The sequence below is a fragment of the Lepidochelys olivacea genome, assembly GCF_965140295.1.
Source record: "Lepidochelys olivacea isolate rLepOli2 genome assembly, chromosome: 14".
Taxonomy (NCBI): domain Eukaryota; kingdom Metazoa; phylum Chordata; order Testudines; family Cheloniidae; genus Lepidochelys; species Lepidochelys olivacea.
Window position 1 is genome coordinate 42,403,655 of NC_140424.1, and position 20,735 is coordinate 42,424,389.

At 54.4% G+C, this 20,735-nt stretch overlaps 1 protein-coding gene across 1 annotated transcript; it reads left to right on the forward strand.

Moving 5' to 3' along the window:
- Positions 1 to 7,559: 7,559 nt before the first annotated feature.
- Positions 7,560 to 10,659, forward strand: LOC311531027 (maestro heat-like repeat-containing protein family member 7; the record flags this gene model as incomplete). The annotated part of the gene is made up of 5 exons (XM_084648085.1): positions 7,560 to 7,621; positions 8,277 to 8,381; positions 8,771 to 8,906; positions 9,132 to 9,226; positions 10,603 to 10,659. The coding sequence occupies exons 1-5, from the start codon at positions 7,562 to 7,564 to the stop codon at positions 10,657 to 10,659; spliced, it is 453 nt and encodes a 150-aa protein (XP_084504211.1). The 5' UTR covers positions 7,560 to 7,561.
- Between the last annotated feature and the right edge of the window lie 10,076 nt (positions 10,660 to 20,735).

Below are 20,735 nucleotides of genomic sequence, written 5' to 3' on the forward strand. Positions count from 1 at the left end.
GAGTTGGGGATGGAGAGGGGGCGGGGATGGGGGGTTGCACTCCAACTCGCATTGCGGGAGGCCCTCCCAAAGACATGTGGCTGGAATGGTGCTCTAAGAGTGACTCCCTCCAGTGGTGACCCGGGACATCTGGTGAGAACTCTCAGCTTTCTGCTTCTCAGAGTCTCAATGCTGATTGGGGGAGCTTGGGGCTATTGTGAGGGAGGAGGCTCAGGTCCTTGTTACCCTCTTTTAAGACCAAGGAAATAGGCCGTAACCAAACATGTATTTGATTGCTCTTGCCGCTTTTCTCCATTCATTGTCTTTGAGTAATTCACGATTCTCTCTCTAATGGGCTAGTTCTTCTAAAATACTTACTAAATAAGTAGGTTTTAATAAAGCCAAATGCATCCCCATACCTCCAGTAACAAAGGAGTCAGGCGGCACCCTACAGAATTGGGGACAATCCGCTGGAAAGCAGTGACCCTGAAAAGGATTTTGGGGCCATAGTGGACAAGCTGCTCAACATGATCTGTCAATGTGAAACTGTGTTAAAAAAGGTTCAAGCCATTCTTGGCTGGATAGAGTAGTGAGGATGGAAAGAGAAGAGAAACAGCATTGGTGAGACTGATGCTGGAATGTTGAATCCAGTTCTTGTGTCCACATTTTGAATATTATGTTAAAACAACTGGAGAGGGTGCAGAAAAGATTCATAACTGAGTGATGGGGATGATGCCCTATAATGAGGCATGGAAAAAGCTCAATCTGTTTAGTATATACAAGAGAAGAATGAGAAGTGAGTTGCTTGACTTCATGGAGAGAAAATGTTGAGTATAAAAGGGCTCTTTTATGTCGCAGAGAAAGGCATGACAAGACCCCATGGATGGAAGCAGAAATCAGAAAAAGCATAATGACAATAAGATCCAGATTTGTAACAGGGTGGTTTGTCATTGGCACAAAGTACCAAGAGAAATGATGGCTTCTCCATCTCTTGATCTCTTTGAATAAAGACTAGATGCCTTTCTGGAAAATGTCTGAGTAAAAGAAAAGCCCAGCTCTTCTGACATACAGGAGGCCTTAGGATACGCAGGGGATCAGATTAAATGCTCGAACAGTTCCTTCTGGCCATAAAGTCGACTAACTTGTGAAAACCTAATTGCGGCCTGGGGAAGAACCTCTGTGTTCTACTATGTAGTCGGTGTCACCCCACAAGGAAGAGTCATTGAGTGGGGTGATCCAGGGAAAGCAGCTCAAACATCCAATGTGGCTGGACAGGGGCAGGACATCAGCACTGCAGGGGAGGGGTGGGTGTGGCAGTGAGATCACAAGGGCCTTTGGCAGGACCTCAGCCTATTCGACAAAGGTGGTGGGGAGGCGATGACCTCACAGAGAGATCTTGACATCAGCCAGGCAGGACAGGGGTGCAGGACAGGGGCCACCTCGGAGATCCCTGTGGCTTTGCTTCAGCACGTCTCCTTCTCGAGGTCTCTCCTGGAGGACTGAGAGAGCATTCACTTTCACGTACGCGAGCGCAAGGAGGACCCTCTTCGGAGTTTTCTCCTTTTCTTTTAGTGGTTTTGCTCGAAAACAGACGTCCCTGTAGAGAAGGTAAGAGCCTCGGAGAGGTTTGGAACCTGTTCAGTCTGATCCATCAGGTGCCGGCTGATTTTTAGGAAAGGAAAACATTAGATTGTGGGGGCAGTATTTTATTTCCGACCTAGGACTTTGTCCCTTAGAATTACTGGGGACATTGGGGTTTCTCCTTTTTGTTTTCCCTTTTCCTCTGTCCCTCCTACCTTTCTCTTCTTGCTTCCTTTGTCCTTTTCCTCTGCTCTCCTTCCACCACCAGGAGTTTTGTGGGTGGAGCGGAGGCCGGGGGGGGGGGGCTGTGGGAGGCCCTCACAGAGAGGTGAGGCTGGACTAGTGCTCCGAGAGTGATCCCCTCAGTGGTGACCAGGGCCATTCTTTGGGCTATTTGATGAGAACCCTTAGCCTCCCACCCCTCAAAGTCCCAACCTTGATTGGCTGAGGAGGGGGCTATTGACAGGGAGGAAACTCTGGTCTTTGTTGTTCTCTTTTCTGACCAAGCAAATAAGTCACAACCAGTTAGATGTTTGACCAATGTGGATGCTGCTCTCCATTCATTGTCTCAGAGCAGTTCATGATCCTCTCGAACATTCCAATTCTTCTGAAATAATTACTGAATAATTACTATGAACAATTGTTGGTCTGTAGCTAATTTGAGAGCAACTCTGCTACTGACTGGCTGCATCAGCTAAGACAAGTCCCTGCTCCTTTCTCAGCCTTCGTTTCTCCTTCTGTCAAGTACGAATAACAATCCTCTCCCACCTACCTCGCCATGGGTGGATGCTGGGGATCCACTGAAGAGTGTCACTCGGAGCAGTGCAGACTAGGGGCTGTCCTATCACACTGAGCCATAGCAGATTATGACCTAATATTTGATTTCATTTGTATTTTATTGTTTTGAAATTGTGAAAAGCAGCAACTGCTTAGCTCAGACTGAAGCATCTCGTCTAATTTTCCAGAGCGTCGTGTCTCCCCTTTGAGTACGACGAGACAGTTTAATGCGCTGTGAGGGACAGGAGATGTTCTTGTTTTGCAAACAAATATTTTTGCAAAGAATTTTCATCCTACTTGTTACGATTTCAAGAAACAAAGTGGTTTCGTCTGAATGGATTTTCTGACAGAAAACGGTTTCCATGCAAATGTTCACACCTTATTTCCTGGACTTTATCACTGCCTCCATGGGGGTTGTTGTCTGTTAGAACAGGAGTCAGGACTGTTGTCTTCTCTTTCTGGCTCCGTCACCGCTTTGCTGTGTGACACCTTGGGTAGGTCCAATGGGAACAGGGTCAATTCTCGAACTCCAGGCAGCAGGGAGCCTGGGTGAGATAAGGGATGTTAAGGCCGTCTGCGAAGGAGAAAGGGATGTTTCCAGGTGCTGAATGTCAAGAACTCTAAACTTTGCTAAAATGGCTAGTCTCGAGAAAGAAGAACGAGTTGGGGCCAAACTTTAACCATTGTCTTTTTTAAAGCCCATTCAGGGATGTGAGTCCCAGAGAGCCATAGAGAGGGGGAGCAACTTGCCCAAAGTCCCACAGATGACGAGGCAGCAATGGAAGCAGGAGTGACCCTCCCTCTCAAAGTCAGGGGGACCAGACATTAGGGCCTGGTTACAATTGCCAGCTGTGGGAGGGAGTGTGCGGCAGTGGTTAGTGAAGGGGTCCATCCATGGCTCTGACACTCGGTGTGACCCTGAGCTGGTAGCTGAGGCCCGTTTGCCATCAGTAGGGTTGGGGTCCCATCGCTCCAGCCCAGCGGGGTTGGGAGGCTCCAGGAAGGTGTGTAAAGTGCGGGGATGTCAGGATCCTGGAGGCGCTGTGTCACCTCTGCCCTAGGGCCGTGTTCTGCACCCCCCTGCTGCTGGCTGAGTTTCTCCGTCCCTTGGCAATAAGACAGACTCTTGTTTTCACAGCCGGTCGATCGCCCTCGTGTCATCACCCTGCCTGCTGGCTGGGCAGGGTAACTCCTGAGGTCATCACCCTCTCCAGCCTGCCTTGGGCTTGGAGAGTGAGGAGGAGGGCGAGGGACGTCTGCTGACCCTGAACATCCGCCATCCATCGTACCATCACTGAGAGCACGTGAGTGGCATTCGTGTTCCTCGGTGTCTTCCCCTGTCTGTCTGGGGAGAGGAGAAACAGGGGGAGAGACTATCTCCAAAGGGGGATTTCATTTGCAAACAGCCCCCAAGAGCCCCTCACTCTTAGGCCAGGCAGGGGCTTCTCCAGAGGGGTCTCCAGTGTGTTTGGAAAGGTTCCAGCAATGGGGCTCCCAGCCCTTCCCTTGTGGGACACTGATCCCCAGGCTGAGAGTCTCTGAGCTGGGCCAGACCCTGTGAGCTGCTGAGCCTGGAAATCAATGGGGAACGAGGAGGGCCCTGGTCTTCCGGTGCCTGGGGTCTTTGTGACTTTGACGTGGAGAATGGTTTCGCAGGAGAAGTCCGGGCTCCTGGGTTCTGTTTCTTCTCTAGCCTGGGTGGGAGAGTGGCCTGGGACGACAGGAGGGGGCTGCTTGTCCAGAGTAACCGATGGTCTTTGGGACTGACCCCATTGCTGGAAAAGGATGAGACTTCCTGGCTATTGCAGCAGCAGGGATTACGAGGGGGAACGTTGGGAGCAGATCGTGCAACGAACTCCTGCCCGTGTGTGTAGATGGCTCTCCCTGCACTCCTGTGGGGGCAGAGGGGGCAGCTGTGGTTGAAGCAGGGAGGAGGAGGGACGGAAAAGGGCCAGGAGTGAAAGGCTGCCTTGAGCCCAGACTCACCCCTGCTCCCCGCTCGGTTCCAGGATGGCCAGGCTCCTGCGGATGTTGCGGAGGAAGGCTCTGCAGGTGGCCCCAGAGCCTGAGGGAAGCAGCTGCCGCCTTCCCGAGGGGCAGAGCAAGCCCTGCGTCCCCGCTGGCGGGGAAGCAGGTCCCGTCCAGGCCAGACGGCGGAAGTGCCCGGCCTTCTGGAAAAGGACCCCGGCTCCCGGCGCAGGCGCCGAGCTGGGAGCGGCCCCGACCAGGCCCCGGTGGAGCTGGCCCAGGCTGCGGTTTTGCAGACGGGACCCAGCCCAGGAGGGGCGCCGGGCAGGGTGGCTCTGGGGCTGGTTGTGTGGGCAGCAGCGGCCCCAGGAGCCCAGCCCTCCTTCCCATCAGGAGGCCTCGCCCTGCCCGGTCTCTGAGGCCCTTCCAGCCCCCGCCGGCCAGGAGGGGGAAGGTCCCTGGCCCAGCACCGGCAGCTCAGCCTGGGACCGCGGCAGCACCTGGGCCTCTGGCAGCAGCCAGGCCGATGGAGGCCACTGCTTTGTGCCAGGTGAGGAGCCGGCCTGGGCTCCGGGAGGGCTGAGGACGGGATGTGAACACCCTGGGCCCAGACGCTCTCCCAGGGAGACGGGGGGGGGTCCCCAGCCCAGGTGTCTGGCCTGAGCCCCGCGAACCCCATGGACAGCAGCAGCCGTCACACAGCTGCCCCTTCGCACGGGGCCCTGGGGGTGGGGGCGTGAAGAGCTGCTGCCACCTTGGTCCTTGCTGCTCCGGGCGGGGGGAACAGGCCCCTCCCCTGGGGTCCTGGGCAGGGGAGGGGGGCTCTGCTCTGGGCTTCGGCAGCTGTTGGGGGCTGACGGCATCCCTGAGAGGGAGATATGGGGCCCCATCTGCCCTGGGTGCCTGAGGTGGGAAGTGGGGTCTTGAATCCTGCTCTGCCCACCACGCCCCCGTCCACCCCCCAAGTGGTAGCAGGCATCACCCTGTTCCCTTCTCTCCTGGGTGCAGGGACCCCCCTGGATTCGGAGCAGGAGGAAGGGGTGGACGTGGCCAAAGATGAAGCTGCTCTCAAGGTCATCCGAGAGCAGCTCCAGTGCAGAGATAAGGTACAAATGTTCCCCACCTGGGCTGGAACCAAGATGGCCCTGTCCCTTCCCAGCATCCCCACCCCCTGCCGAGGGTCTTGTCCCTCCTGATCCACCACCCCTAATGGGGCCCTTTTACATCCATGATGTGGGACCCCCAAAATGGGGGTGTTTGTCCCACAACAGCCGAGGTCGTCTCCCCCCACAGCCACTGTCCCAGTTCCTGATCCTGCTTGCGTAGGAGTGGGGGGGGATTTGGAGAATAGGCGGGTCCCCACAATCCCCCATTGAGGCCTGAGCCCTGGAGATGGTGTGGGTGGGGCAGGAAGGTCCCTCACTAACAGGTTCTCTCTCGCTATACCCCACTCCTGGTGGGTCCAGGATGAGGGGCAGCAGCTCCTGTTCCTTCAGGCCATCTACCCCGCATGTCTGGCTGCACAGGAGAGAGGGGAGGACACGCTGGAGCCGCGCTGCTGCAAGGCGGCTGTGGTGAAGAGGATCGTGGTGAGTGAGACGCGCCATACGGCAGCTGGCGGGAGGAGAGAGACATGGGATTGGCAGGGGTATGGCCAGGCTAATGGGTGGGGGCTGGGTGGTGTTGGAGGGGGCAGCAGAGGGCAGGGATTGCTGGGGCTGAAGACTTGGGAGAAGAGAAGGGAGAAATTCTGAGATTGGTGGGTAGTGGGCAGGGGGGGAATTGTGGGGCTGAGGGCAGCTGAGAGTGGGGGACAAGGAATCCCATGGGCCCAGATCGGTCGTCGGGATGGGGCTGAATGGGGGCAGTTTTGACAGGGAGGAGGAGAGAAGGGGATTGGGAGTGAGCTGGGCAGGAATCCGGGAAGGGGGACAAGTTGGATGGGCAGGAAGGAATCGGGGGAGCGGGAGGTGGTGGGGGATCCCGCTGGCCATGTGGGACACTGGCTGTGTCATCTCCTCACTGGGAGGTGTCAGTCGGGCCTGAATCTCACACGCTCCTTTGTCTCCTTCGCGTCTCACAGGAGCTCATCGAGGAGCTTCCCGACGACTCGTCACCCAGCGCCGTCCTCGCCCACTCCCTGGCTGCAGTGGGCTACCTCTGGTACCGAGACAGCCCCACCCCCCACCCCGCTGGCTCCCCTCACCCCAGTGCTGCTCAGGCCCAAGGCTGGGAGTCACCGTCACTGTCCCGCCCAGGTCACCTCCCAAGAGTGGCGCCTCTGGCAGAGATGGTGGGGAGGGAAGGGTCACTCCCTCCTGGCGGGGCTCTTCTTTTCACTCCCATAACATGACAGGGGCCTTGGGGAGGGGCTCACTCCTGGGCTCAGATACAGGAGCGGCCGCAGGCTCCAGGGAACAGGAGCTATTCCTGTCCTGCCACTGTCTGTCTGGGACGCCTTGGCCTTGTCATTCCCGAGCTCAGTGCCTCAGTTTCCATTCTCGCCAGCCTGTGCCTCTATCCCTGTGGGTTGGTGTCCGTGTTGGCGACAGTCCCACCCCCGTACTGCACAGTCTAATACCAGCTCCTCTCTCTTGCCAGCACCATGAAACCTGCCCTGGAGCCAGCCCTAGAGACCCACCTCTTGCGAGCTGCCCTTCACTCCGTCTTCACCCTGGGCACGGAGAAGGACACCACCGGCATCCAGGTACATCCTCCTCCTCCATCCTCCTCCTCTTCCAGAGTGTTCCTTGGTCCTGCTCCCTTGATTCGCTGGAGCTCCAGATTTAGGGGTGGGATAACGGAGTTGGAACAAGCTGCAGGGTTGGATTCTTCCCTCCAGCAGGGAAGAGATTACCCCTCCCTGGGGGATTTCTTTCTTTCTTTCTTTCTTTCTTTCTTTCTTTCTTTCTTTCTTTCTTTCTTTCTTTCTTTCTTTCTTTCTTCCATAAGCCGTGTTTTGCCCAGAATCCCAGCTTCCATCCATAGCAACTTGGCTGTTTCATACTCTTCTGCCTACAAGGCCCTCTGCAGAGACCTCCTAAGCTCATGGATCAAAGGTCCAGGGGTCATCAATTCTTGCGAATTGCCTGCAGTGGGATGTGAAGGAGAGAGGCCAGGATATGTGTTTGGAGTCTCCCCAGTGCTTCCCAGAGACCCCTCTTCCCATCCTGTGGCAGGTGTAGGCCCAGGTTCCCTAACTCTGACCCATGCTTTGCAGGCTCTGCATAAAGTCATCCCAGAGGTCCTGGATGCCATGCTGGGGAACCTGCTGGCAGAGTCCCCAGACACAGACAGGCTCCACTTCATCTTGGAGGTGAGTCCCATTTCACCTGAACTCTTTGGGGGACTGGTAAGGAGAGACTGGAAGATCCATTTTCCACTCTGTCCTCCTAGCTGGGTCCCCAGTGGGCCGTCCTTGGTTGGGGAGGTCAGTGCAATGCAGTGTCAGGTCCTTCCTTCTTGAGGGACAGAGGAAGGAGCTGGGACTTCAAGCCAGAGCTCTGCCTGGTTCTGCTGAGCACTAACCACAGGGCTCCTGGCTGTCTTGGGGAGTGAGAGTCTGAAAACCCACCCTTCCCCCACCCCTCCAACACACACACCCCATGAGATTCGAGAGATGGTTCTCAGAGAAGAGGCACACACTCCTTCCTAGAGAAACAGGAGGACCCCAGGGAATCAGCCCTTCCCTCTGATCTGCTCTGAAATTCCTGGGGGAATTGTGTTCTCAGTCACTCCCTACATCCCCCCAAGGATTTTCGTAGCAGGGAAGGGTCAAGGGTTCAGTCTCCTTTCTGGTGAACTGTTCAGGAATCAGGAGTTCTGGGAGGATGGGACCATCTGCCATCAAGGCCTCAGATATTCCCCCCTGTGCAGAATGTCTCAGGCCCCTGGGGCTAGGGGCATGGGGGGATCATTTGCAAAGTAGGTGCACCTGGCCACTGAGTCTGACCTGCCTCCTTTCCCCACAGGATATCAACTTGTGGGTCGTGTCCAGGGTGTCGCAGGAGCGAGCCAGGGCCATCAGGAGCAGCACAGCCCTGCTGAGATACACGGTCACCCTCCCTGAGTTTGACGTAAGTGACCTCCGATCCCAGCTTGCTGGCTCCAGGCGGAGACGGGCTGGCTCCAGCGGGCTGCAGGATCTGCTGCGGCCGGGGCTGTGGCTTAGGAGGGTTCTTCATGGGGAGGCAGAGGCAGAGCAGGGACTGAGCTAGGCTTGAGTCAAGTTCTTCTTGTCCTGGTTCAGTGTTGTCCCTGGGCCTTTAAGGAGCCCATGCTCCACCCCTGCTTGGCATCCCAAAGCAGCTCCAGGCTCCCTTGGCAGCAGAGCAAATGAAGGGTCGATCTCAAGCTCCTCTCCCCCAGCATCTCCTGCAGAGGAGCTAAGGGGAAGGAGCCCTCTGGCCCAGGGGAGCTGACAGGAAAATGCTGATGGAGTCCCCTCTCCTCTCCCTTCCATTAGATCTCAGCCGAGTTTCCTAGGATGGGGCACCATGTGGCCCAGCTGGCTCTATTTGTCAGCGATCCAGACAAGGACATCAGCCGGCAGGCCAGGGAGGGGACTTACCGGCTCTACCAGCTGCTGCTCCGACAGAGGGGTAAGAAACCCAGCTGGGACACGGAACCCAATAGGGGACTGAGAGTGACCACAGGTGGATAATGGGACCCCAGACCATTTCTCTCCTACTGACCCCAGCTGGAGGACAAGTCTCTCTCTGCCTCTGTTCTTCTCCACTCCACTGTGGAGCCACCAATGGGGTTGGAAGGACACAGAAACTGCAACCAGAAGGAGAAAAGTCTCTCTCTCTCTCTCTCTCTTCCAGGCCTGACCATACATGACGCAGAAGATCTCTGGTGCTATGACTGGCACCAGGACAGCAGGCTCTTGGGCTACAAAAATACAGCCAGAGTGGGGGAGGTAAGGGCACTGTGCCAGGGCATGACACAGCCCGGGGAGTGGGGCTGGCTGGGTTCCCTGCAGTGGATGCCTCCTGGAGACAGGAGAAGAGCCCGCTCCTTATTTCCAGCTCAGAGCTCCTCCTCCAGCAACCAGTGGGACAGGCTGGTGCTAAAGGTCCCACATTGGAACCTCGCTAGTTGCCGTGATTTGAGTGTCTTACATGGCTGCATTGCTACGTAGCATAAGGAGGATCCCCGGGTGGGTGAGTTAATATAGGATTTTGGCTCTGGGTGTCTCTCTGCTCCTTGTCCCCCTGACTGATCCCCAAGTGTCTGAGAGGAGAGCCCTGAGTCAGTCAGTCATGATTGCTTGATCAGACCCTTGTTTAATTCCCTGCATCCTGTAGAAGCAGAGAAAGGAGGTGGGCTTTGCCCAATTCCATTGCAGGTCAGGAAGGAGAATGCCCCAACCTGGGAACTGGGTAGGGGACATAGTGAGCTCCAGAGCCAATATGGACCACATGCGCCCCCCTCATATCTCCAGACCCAGCCAGGGAATGGCAGAGTATCTGGACCTCAGCCACTGTTCCAAAGAAGCACATTGTCACTGACCCAAGTTGCGGCTACTTGCTGCACAAGTAGAAAATCAAAGACACCCCCCAGCCCCCATCTCACAACTGTGGTGAGAATATCCAAACCTTCGAACACACAGTAACACAGTGCCCCCAGCCTGGAGTAAAAGGTGAAATGGGTGATTGCCACAACATCACAGAGGAGGCCCTGGAGCGGCTCCTGGATCGACAAGGGCATCGACAGAATGCTGCTCCACAGACGCCCTGTGAGAGAGACTGTGTGAGGTTGTCCCGCCTCCCACAAGCTGAATTGCTGCAGCGGAAGAAAAGTCTCCGAGGAGCATCTGGGATGGGGACTGGGCCATGAGTCTCCTTGTCCTTGTCAGGCTGCAGGTTGGATTCCCCTTGAAGAAACCAAGGAGATGCAGAGGCCATTCCCAGCAATGAGAGAAATCACTAAGCTGGGGTGAAGAGACTTTTGGTCTGTCAGCTCCAACCCCCTCGCCCCCCACAACACACACACACTCCTCTAGCCGCTGAGGTGCAGGAGATCTCTCTGCTGGAAGCAACACAGGGTCCCCTGTCATCTCGGTGCCCTGCACAGCAGAGTGGGCCTGCTCACACACATTAGAGATCCATTTCCAGCCCATCCTGGCCCCTGCCAGAAATTGCCCTCCCGGAAGAGCCACTGGAGGCTTTGGTCCCTCAGCATCTACGACCTTTTAATAAAGGGGCTTCCCTGAGCCCTGGGACCCTGAAAGCCTCCTGGGGAATGAACTGCCTTGTCCACAGCAGCTCTCTTCCCCGCCCTTTGGGGCACTAGACGGTGATGCCATTGTACGGCCAGGACTTGGAGGCTGGCTCTGGCCAATCTGCTTGAGCCTCGTGTCCTCTTGGTTTTAGGTCTTTGGAAAATTCTTCTCCATCGGTCAGAAAAGATCCTTCCTTCAGACAGCAGTGCTGGCTATCCACGACCCTGTGCTACGTGTCAGCCAGGCTGGGCTGGTGCTCGTCTACTCCCTCCTGGGGGAAGCCCAGCAACTGATGGGGGTCACGGTAAGCAGCTGCAATCGACTCAGGAGCTTGGGGTGGAGGCCAGGGCCTCATTCCCATCTTATCGCCATTCGCTGGCCTGGTGGCAAGGAGCCTAGTCGGGACTTCTGGACTTCATGGACTTCTCTTCTTAGGATGTGGTGCTCTGCTATCACTCCTGGAAAGGACAGGAGAGTCCCCTAAGAGCCCTCTGGGAACCTTTCCTGCCCCACAGAGCTGCACCCATTTCCCCATAGCCTAGTGTCCATGTCACCTGAGCCACCATCGAGAGTTGCTCCCTTTCCCGGCAGCCTGGGAGGCCAAGGACTGACTGGTGATGGCGACTGAGCAGGAAGGGCTGAGGCACATGGGCGTGGGAAGCTGGTCTTGCTGCTGGTAGGGCTGGACCCGCTCTCGAGAGATTGGGAGGATTCAGTCAGCAGGGGCTGCTGACCTGCCTCGTTCACCAGGGCTGCCATCCTGTGGCTTCAGCTTTTGTCACTAGGGTGACTTGGGGAAAGGTCTCAACCTCTCCCCATCCCACTTTACTGCTGCCAGAATCCCTCCTGCCCCCCGCCACCCTGCTAGAGCCCCCTCCCTGCCCTACCTGGGTGGGGATGGAGGTGGGGGTGGAGGAGAGGGTTCTATGAACTTGAGCGGTGTCCCCAGGTGGGTTGGAGGTGGAACAGCTGTCAGGGGCACTGATGGGGAGGTGGCAGGAGCTCACTCGACAAGGAGGGGGGTTGGCACTGGAGGTCACTAGAGAGGACAGCAAGCCTCCATCCTGGGGGTCGGGAGGGTGAATCCACCACTCAGACATGAGCAGCCGGTGGGTGGAAATGATGGTGCTGGTTCCAGGTGCCCTTAATCCTCCCTGATTCCTGGGGAGTGTCTCCGTCTCTGACATGTTCTCGTTCCCCTGCAGCACGAGGATGTCACAGCCAAGGTCATGGGCCAGCTTCACATCATCAGGCACTTGCACCAGATGCCCGAGGCGCTGCAAGGGCTGTGGCTCATCTGATGCTCTGAAAGGTTCCCCTCCCTGTTCAGCAAGTCCCGCTCCCTGCTGCAGGTACTGCTCTGTCTCACTGTAAATGCGGGGCTAGTGGAAGCGGAAATGGAGGCCCCTGGCACTCACAGAAATTCTCTGCCCTCTCTGTGGAGCCGGGTCCTTCCCTTGGCCCCCCAAATTCATTCATCTGGGGCAGGAGCTCTTTCCCTCACACCCATACCCCTCCCCTCTTTCCTTGGTCTCACCCCCATCCCATTCCCCGTGCTCCCAGGCAGAGATCTTCCTGCCCCATATGGCGCAGAAGGACCTTTGGGTCAGGGCTACAGACTGTCTGCCCAACTGAAGCTCAGGAAGCTCCACATTTGAGGAGGTGAGGATGGGACAGAGGCTCAGGGCTAGCTTCATCTCCTGCCCTTTATTCTTCCTTTGGCCCCTCTATGGGCTCTCAGAGTCTGACATGAAGAGGAGCCTCCTCTGCCCGTGTCTTCTAGGCCCTGGAGCGTCTGACAGCCTCCCAGATGGGTGTAGTCAGAAGCTGAACCACCTCAGGGAGCAGTGGGGGCAGGTCCCTTGTCCGAGGAAACCAAGCAGTGGTAGTTCTCAAAGAGGCTGAGAGGGAAGACCCCGCTCCCTCATGGAGGTAAGAGCCATTGACTTCTTTGGGCATATGGGTTTCTTGGGGGAGAAATGGGATCCCTGCTGCATAGCCTGGCTGGGAGCTTCCCCCATCCCTGGGACAGAGACATCTCCAGCAATGTGCCACCCTTGTTTTTTTCCTAGCAAGAGGCTCCCCAGAGAACTCCTCAAACCTGTTCTCCTGGGAGCGTTTCTGGGAGGAGGCTCCCGTCCCTCAGTCTCCAACTCCATCATGCAGTCTCTTTCACCTAACATCTCTGCTCTCCAGCTCCACTTCCCGCAGCAGGACAAACGGACCTTCAGCTCCTAGAGAAAAGACTCTGACCTCCTTCTGATCAGCAATCGGGTTTCACCATCCCCTCAGCAAACCTGTCAGCCGGGCTGGACCGGATTTGAAGGAGGAGGATATCTAACAGGGTGGCTTGGCCTATGGCTGCCTAGCCTGGGGCTAGGCCAAATTGATGACCAAGTGAGCCCCACCTGAGAGGAAACAAGGGGAAACAGCAGCAAAAGTACAGAAGCAGAGGGAACTGTTCAGTTGACGGCCTTGGGCCAAAACCTGGAGTCCAGGGTAGGACTGGGTTCTCTCACCGTCCCTAAGGAAGGGGACACAGAAGACCATAGAAACCCAAGAAGGGCAGGCCGAGCCAAAATCAGGCTGAGGAAGAACTCCCCACGAGGGTGGAAGGCCTTGTTTCTGTTCAAGACATTTTTGGACTTTGTTTGGAAGGAGCACGACCCAGGAAGGAGTGGAGTAAAGGCCAGTCACCTGGTTGGAGGGCTGAGTTCCCAGACAACAAACTGCAAGAGTGAGTATCAGCGGGGTTGCTAGACCAGCGAGAAAGTGGTGACACGAGGCCTGGCCAGCATCTAGCGGTGAGTGAACTCTGGTACGCACCTGCTTCCATTCTGGAAACAGCCTGGTATTGGAGAGTGGTTGGGGAGAGCAGGGAGGTGGGAGGGGTTCCTGAGGCTGGGGTGGGGAGGAAGCTGTGGGGCTGGGAGGGGAAGGACATGGCCCAGCTTGTGGGAGGGATCCTGCTGGCTGTGTCTGGAGCCCAGTGTGGCCTCTTCTGTGGGAAGTTCCCATGGGTCAATGGGGCCTGAATCTCTCCTGCTCCTTTGGTCCCTTTGGGCTTCACAGGAGATGTCTGGTGAACTGCCCTTGGACTCTGGGCCCAGCACCGCTCAGAAATTATTCGCTACCTTCAGAGAGACAGGGCACAGCTCAGCCTGTTGGGTAGGCTGGAGACTCACGCTTCACTCGAACATACGACACTGAGGTGCTTGGGGAAGCACAGTAACAAAGAAGAAATTTAAGTGAAACTAAGCAAGAGAAAAAGACAAATTTCAAACAGAGAAACAAAACAAAACACACTTTGTAGTGACTTAAACTGAACGTTAACAAGTCACAATCTTTGCCTTAGCAGTTTCCAGACTAACATCTCAGCTTTCCTAACAGACCTTCTTTGATGTCCCTGTAGGGTACAAAACTTCTCTGTCGAATCCGCTGATTTGATTGCTTCGTCTTCTGGTTTCAGACCCTCTGTTCTCCTTCTGGGGTGCCTGGACCCTGACTGTAACATCTCTCTGGCCGAGCCCCTTTCACAGATGTGTGCTGCAGCCAGCCCAGCGCAGGGAGCAGTGGGGACAGATGATCTCATCCCGTCAGACCAAGAAACAGGGGTCCCAGTGAGGCTTAGATGGAAGATCCCAGGCATCTCCTGGAGGTAAGAACCGTCCACTCTTCTGGGAACTTGGGGCTGTTGCAACAAAGAGGGGGCTCCTATTCCATAGCCTATTTGTCATCATGACTGTGTATTTTTATTCTCAGAGGATGCGTCTGGGACCCTGGAGACTGTTTCGTGCAGGAGGTTTGAGCAGCGAGAGATCACTCACTGTCATGACCCATGGGTCATTAACCCGGGTGTGCAGGGTTCCTGGGTTCAGCCACCCTCCAGGACGCCACCTGGAAGCCTACGAAAAACTGCTTACCTAGGACTGATGAAGTCCAGACCCAGTTTGAGGCTCCATCCCTGAGGTCCATTGGCAGAGTCCCAGAGCAGCTAATCGGCCCCCAGGACCTCCTTAAACCAGCAGCAGGAACAAGAAGCTGTCTGAACACCCGAGCTCCCACCCGCCCCCTCTGGACCGTGTTGGCTGTTCCTGCTCCCGGTCCCCAGGCTTGATTTCCTGGCATGCGGACTCGGGGTGACTCATCTGACTTGAGGTGCTGAACACAATTTGGTCTTTTGCTTCTGCTCTTCCCGTGTCCTGACCCAGCTGACTCTCGACTCCTGTCTTGTGAGTGTGGACTCTGCCTCTGACCACTAGGTCTGGTTGCCCATGACATGGCCATCACACTGACTTTTCGACAATTCCTCCAGTGCCCTTTTCTGCTCTCCAGCTCTGCTCTCCCAGCAAGACACCCCGATCCCTGGCTCCCAGAGTCCTGCTTGCCTGCTAGTCAAGGGCTCAGGGGGAGAGCTTGTCTTGCCCGCTCCCCCACCACAGCTGTTTTTCCTCTGGGACTCTCCCTAGCGCAGAGGAGAATCCGTCCTGGCAGAAATTCAGGAAGTCACGGAAGGGACGGTCTGCTCAGCTCCCTCTGCAATGTCACTGCCCGAGACCATTACGAGTGGGTGCCCAGTGACTGCGCCGGCAGCTCCTTGAGAGACTCCTGGGGCAGGGGAGTCGTGTTTCCCGGTGACCGCGGGAAGCCATGCAAAGCATGCGGCATTGAGGAGACTCTCCTGCTGTCCCAAAGGGTTTCTGTTCTCCTGCACGGTCAGACCGTGGGGCCGGCTGGCAGAATGGGGAAGAGCTGGTTGGTGATGAGTCGGAGGATTCACCATAGAGGTGGCAGCAGCTGCAGATCCTGGAGTCCCTGTGGTCGGGTTACCATGCGTCCGGATTTTCCCGGACATGTCCGGCTTTTTGGGTTTTAAATCGCCCTCCGGGAGGAATTTGTAAAACTCTCCAAAGGGCTGGGATTTCCCTCCCAATGCAGCACTCTGGGGGTGGGGTGGGGAGCTGCGTGCTCTGCGGGGGAGCACGGCACTGTGTCTGGCTCCGCACCCCAGACACACTGCTCTGAGCAGCAGGGTAAGGGGGCCGGGGGGCTGGAGAAGGGGCACGGGGTCCCAAGGGGCAGTCAGGGGACAGGGAGCAGGAGGGGTTGAATGGGTCAGGGGTTCTGGGGGGAGCCTGACAGGGGGTGGGCATATGGAGAGGGGTTGGGGGAGACAAGGGACAGGGAGCAGGGGGGGTTGGATGGGGCGGAGGTTTGGGGTCAAAGTCAGGGGCAGGGAGCAGGGGGGGTTAGATGGGTCGGGGGTTCTGCGGGGGCAGTCAGAGGACAGGGAGTGGTTGGATAGGTGTGGGAGACCCGGGGGTCTGTCAGGGGGCAGGGGTGCGGATAGGGGGCGGGGCAGTCAGGGGACAGGTAGGGGGGGAAGTTCTAGGGGGGTAGTTAGGTTGGGGGGGTCTAAGGAGAGGGCAGTTGGAGACAGGGAGAAGGAAGGCTTAGATAGAGGGTGGGGTCCTGGGAGGGGGTGATCAGGGGACAAGGAGCAGTGGCGGTTGGATGGGTTGGCAGTTCTGTGGGGGGCAGTCAGGGGGCAGGAAGTGGGAGAGAGTAGATAGGGGGCAGGGCTACCACTCCCTCCCCCCCAGAGTGTCCCCTTTTTTGAAATTTCAAATATGGTAATCCTACCCTATGGGTCCAGCCTCCACTCCTGAGAGTTGAGGCGAACCTGCCCCTGTTCTCAGGGAGTCTTTGGCTTTGGCAGCTGGGCCTGCCTGCCGAGACAGAGGACTCAGTGTTTCCATCAGGCTGCTCAGCTGCAAATGCAGCCACCCAAAGACGTGAAGAAAGGAAGCGAAAGAGCAAAGCTGGACCCTCCGCTGAGCTCCTGCTATCAAGTGAGCCCAGCCTGGGAGAGACGAGGGAAAGCTCCAAGGTGGCTGGTGGCTGCAGGAATCCAGGGGAGGAGAAATAAATAGTTCATGATGAATCCTACGGGCTTTGTCTTGTGTGGTGAAGGGTTTAAAACGGGTCTAGTTACTATCACATTCAACTTTACAATCGCTGTGTCTGATTGAAGGGCAGGTCTGGAAAGGTCAGAGGTCACTCGAGGAGCTTCAAGTCTCCGATTCTGTCCCTATTGCCTGCTTTGACCAGCTGATCTCACCCCAACACATCCCTCAGGTGGTCGCAGTGGTGAGCTCTTTCCCTCTTTTTCTGGATTAGCCGCCAGCAAGGGGACAGGATACATGTGGCCAAGGAAATGGAGAGGCATGGGGGTCACTGGCAGAGGCATGCAGAGAATTTGCAGAGTTGCCTGTTAATGCAGCTCCTCTGGGGGAAGCACAGTAGGGTCCCGTGTACTCAGGGCACCATTTCAAATTTTGGTGGTGGCGGGGAGGATAATTTCACCATGATTCCAGGGGCTATTTAGGCACCTGAAAACTCTAGTGTTTTGGCAGATAACCTAGCAATGAGCTGACAGGAACACTTGCCAGACTGCTTTCCGGGGAAGACAGCTGTAAGAATGGATCCAGGGAATGGTTCTGTATCTCTGAGCTGTTTGGACACTTTCAGGGAACATTCACGATGCAAGACAGAGATCCCCAAAGTTGTCCTGGGTGACCCTGAGAGACTTATGGAAAACTAGCAGATACCACATCTCTGCTGTCACTTTGCACTGACAAACTTGGACTGTCTGAACCTGTTCATGTATTTTACCTGCTTTAACCTCTCAAGAACTTTCACATATAAAAGAAAGAAAATTAAATAAATGACGTAGTTACACCGATATAGGGCTGTAACCTAAACCCGACCTCAGAGTTGTCCCATTGAAATGGAATTATTCACAGCAGTCATTAAAGTTAAACATGCACGTAAATGTTTCCAGGGCCGAGATTAAGGCCACAGCTTATGAGAGGTGCAGACGCAAGAAGAGAAGATCTGTGCAAAAACTGAAATACCACTTGCAACTTGGCCCAAACAATGCAGCATGAAAAATAAACTCATCTTGTTATACAGTAATAGAGCTGGTTCAAAATGGTTTTACACTCACAATGCAACCTTTTAACTAGAAATGCCACTTTGGATTACATTGATCATTTGAAAAGAGTTCCCTTTTTAAAAAAAACATTTTGGATTTCTCTGCCCACTTGAGAGAGAACGTGGAGTTTTTCCCACCAAAACTAAACAAAACTTTGATCATTAAAAACATTTGCAAATAAGTTTGAAGAATATCGTGGGGGGGGAAGAGTGGTTTCTTCTTCCATTTTCATGACCCTCCCCACCCCCGCTATTTTTGACCAGTTCTAATTATGAATAAATGTCTGTCTGTCCATGAATGATAAATATGTCTGCTACTGAAACATTTACAAACAATGGCTCTCAGCAGGAGCGCTGAGGTCACATTACAGAGAGAAACACCCAGGCCTGCAGGGTTCACATTCTCAAAGACATAAACCGCCCCAGGACGGGAATGTCACACACAACACAGCGTGACTGGCCCGGGTTGGTTAGGTGCGTGTTTTGCTGTTGCTGGCGAATTGTGCTTTTGTGAGGTGGGGGGAGTTATATTTGAAATATTTCATCCTCTCCCACTCTCATGCATGGGAGACCAGGGCCCACCACTTTTTACTGGCCATAAGTGTGAGCGACTGGATGAGGGGGGAGAGAAAGGAGCGGGGGGGCGGTGTTTTGGGGGCAAGGGGCAGCGTGAAGTGGGAGCTCAGGGAGAAAGGTGGCGTGAGGGGGAGGCTTCAGGGAAAGGGGCAGTTTGAGGGGGCAGGACCTCGAGGAGAAGGGCTGGCACAGGGGCTGGGCCACAGTTTGGGTGCCAGCAGCCCCCCCACTTTTAGGAAGCTTTTGCCCATCCTGCCCTCATCCCAAATACATTTGTTACAGTAAGAAAACTTTGAGCAACAAGGAGACTCAGAGACCCAAAATATAAACCACTAAAATCCTCACCTGCCCCTAGAGCAGGTTGAATAAAACTAAAATTTTTCCAAGTTTTTGATGAACCGAAAAGCTTTAAAAAAAAAAAAAAAGACCCAGGAACATTTCAAGGGTTGTAACTTTTTGAATTTTTAAAATAAAACTGAAGGACTTTTTTAAACAAAAAATTGTTTCAAGCTGAAAAATCAAAATGGTTTGTTTGGAAAGTGTCTAAACGAAATGCTTCGACTTTTTAAGAACTGGGGGGAAGGGCTGGACGTGAACAATTCAGCAGACCAGACATGAATTCGCAAACTGCTGAATTGGCATTTTTCACCTAAAAAAGGCATTTTTCACCTAAAACTGGCCCTTGATACAGACCTCGCATGCCCCCTTTGGTAAACTATTCTGTAGACCACTGGTTCTCCACCAGGGGAACATGTACTCCTGGCCATACGCAGAGGTCTTCCCGGGGATATATCAACTCATCCAGATATTTACCTCGTTTTAAAACAGGCTGCATAAAAAGCACTAGCGAAGTCAGTACAAACTAAAATTTCAGATCGTGACTTGTTTACACTGCTCTATCCCCTCTACACTGAAATGGAAGTACAAGATTTATATTTCCATTGATTTATTTTATTATATACTAACAATGAGAAAGTCAGCCGTTTCAGTGATAGTGGCTGTGACGATTCTGTATTTTTTATGTCTGATTTTGTAAGCGAGTAGTTTTTAAGTGAGGTGAAACCGGAGTCGCACTTTTTAAGTGAGGTGGCAAATCAGACTCCTGAAAGCGGTACAGTCATCTGGAAAGGTTTAAAACGACTGATGTAACAATCAGACCCAGGGGATTCCTGGAAAACCTTCTGCGCTGCCTGCCACTGGCACCAAGGGGTCCCTGGGTCACATACATCTGTCCCCCAAACTCCATCTCTGGGCAGGCTCAGCTCCTCTCTCCTGCAAGGAGGGAACTGGAGCCAAGGCCGTGCAATAGCACTGTCTGCAGTGTCCTGAGAGAGTGGCACCAACCTCAGGGCAGACTGCTGGGAACCAGGGCACAAATCCAAACTGGCTGAGAATTCTAGACCTAGATTTCACCAACCAAACATGCAGGGTAACCTCCTCCGGCATCCTAACAGCCTAGCCATGCAGTCCCCTTGGGTACTGTACCGATCTGTCTCGCAACCCAGGTGAGCCTGCCTCTGAGAGACAGATGGTCTCTCACACTCAGAATCACAACAGTATTCAGGTTACTCCCAGTCCCACAGGTCCAGGCACCCCAGGTGAACTGCACCTTAGACGTCACACCAAAGACCGCGCACGTAGCCAGTCTGATTATAGGACAATTTATTAAAAAGGAAATAAGATTTATTTACAAGGCTAAAGCAGGTGAACATACGCACACAACTAAGCTACAAAGTTTCAAAAGGTAACAGAAGCATCTATTGCAGTGATGCTCCAAGCTCAGTGGTTCAGGAGCAAAATTAGTGATCAGCCGTACCCAAAAGAGCCACAGTAGCGGGAATTCATTGTTTCATTTACTATAGTATTACTCCTATTTAAACAGAAGGGCAGGGGAAATATTTAGGTTTTTATATAAATGCTCGCAGCAAATAACTTAGTGGCTAATAACATAGTAAAAGCATCCTGACTGGTTAACAATTAAATCACAGTGTTTTAATATCAGGTGCTACGAAGAGCGGCAGGAGACACATTAAAGAGTCACTTGCAGCTCGTGAGCCGCAGTCTGTGTATCACTGGTCCATTATAAACTCTGTGTCCTTTAGGGCTAACCCAGGCTAAGCAGCTGGGGATCTCTTGCTTATGCCTAGAAAACCCTGCCCCCAGCATCAACAGGCTATATTCAGTTCCTTCTTGTATCCCACCTCCTCCCCTGTGCTCTGAGCTGCTGGAGATCAGCACTTCACACTCCTGAATGCCTTAATTCACTCTGTCTGGTGATTTACACAGTCACAGAGGCTGCCAAAACAAACGCTCCAATATTACCTTACAGTGTGGGATACAGAGGTCAGAAGAAATGAGATTAATGCGGCAGCAGCTCACAAGCATTCAATAAAGGCTGAACACATTCTTATAACGCTAATACCTATCTTAACACACAGATGAGCCAGCCTGATCCCAGCTGTGTATTTCTCAGGGTCCCCTTGAGACATGGGGACTTTGGCATGACCTGGCACCTGGTCTGTCTGTGTCACACCAATCCCCTCCCTGCCCTTTTCAAACCCACTGGGCTCCAGGAAGGGAGAGAACAGACATTTCTCCTCTTACTCCTACGTTCCAGGCCCTAAGTGTCCCA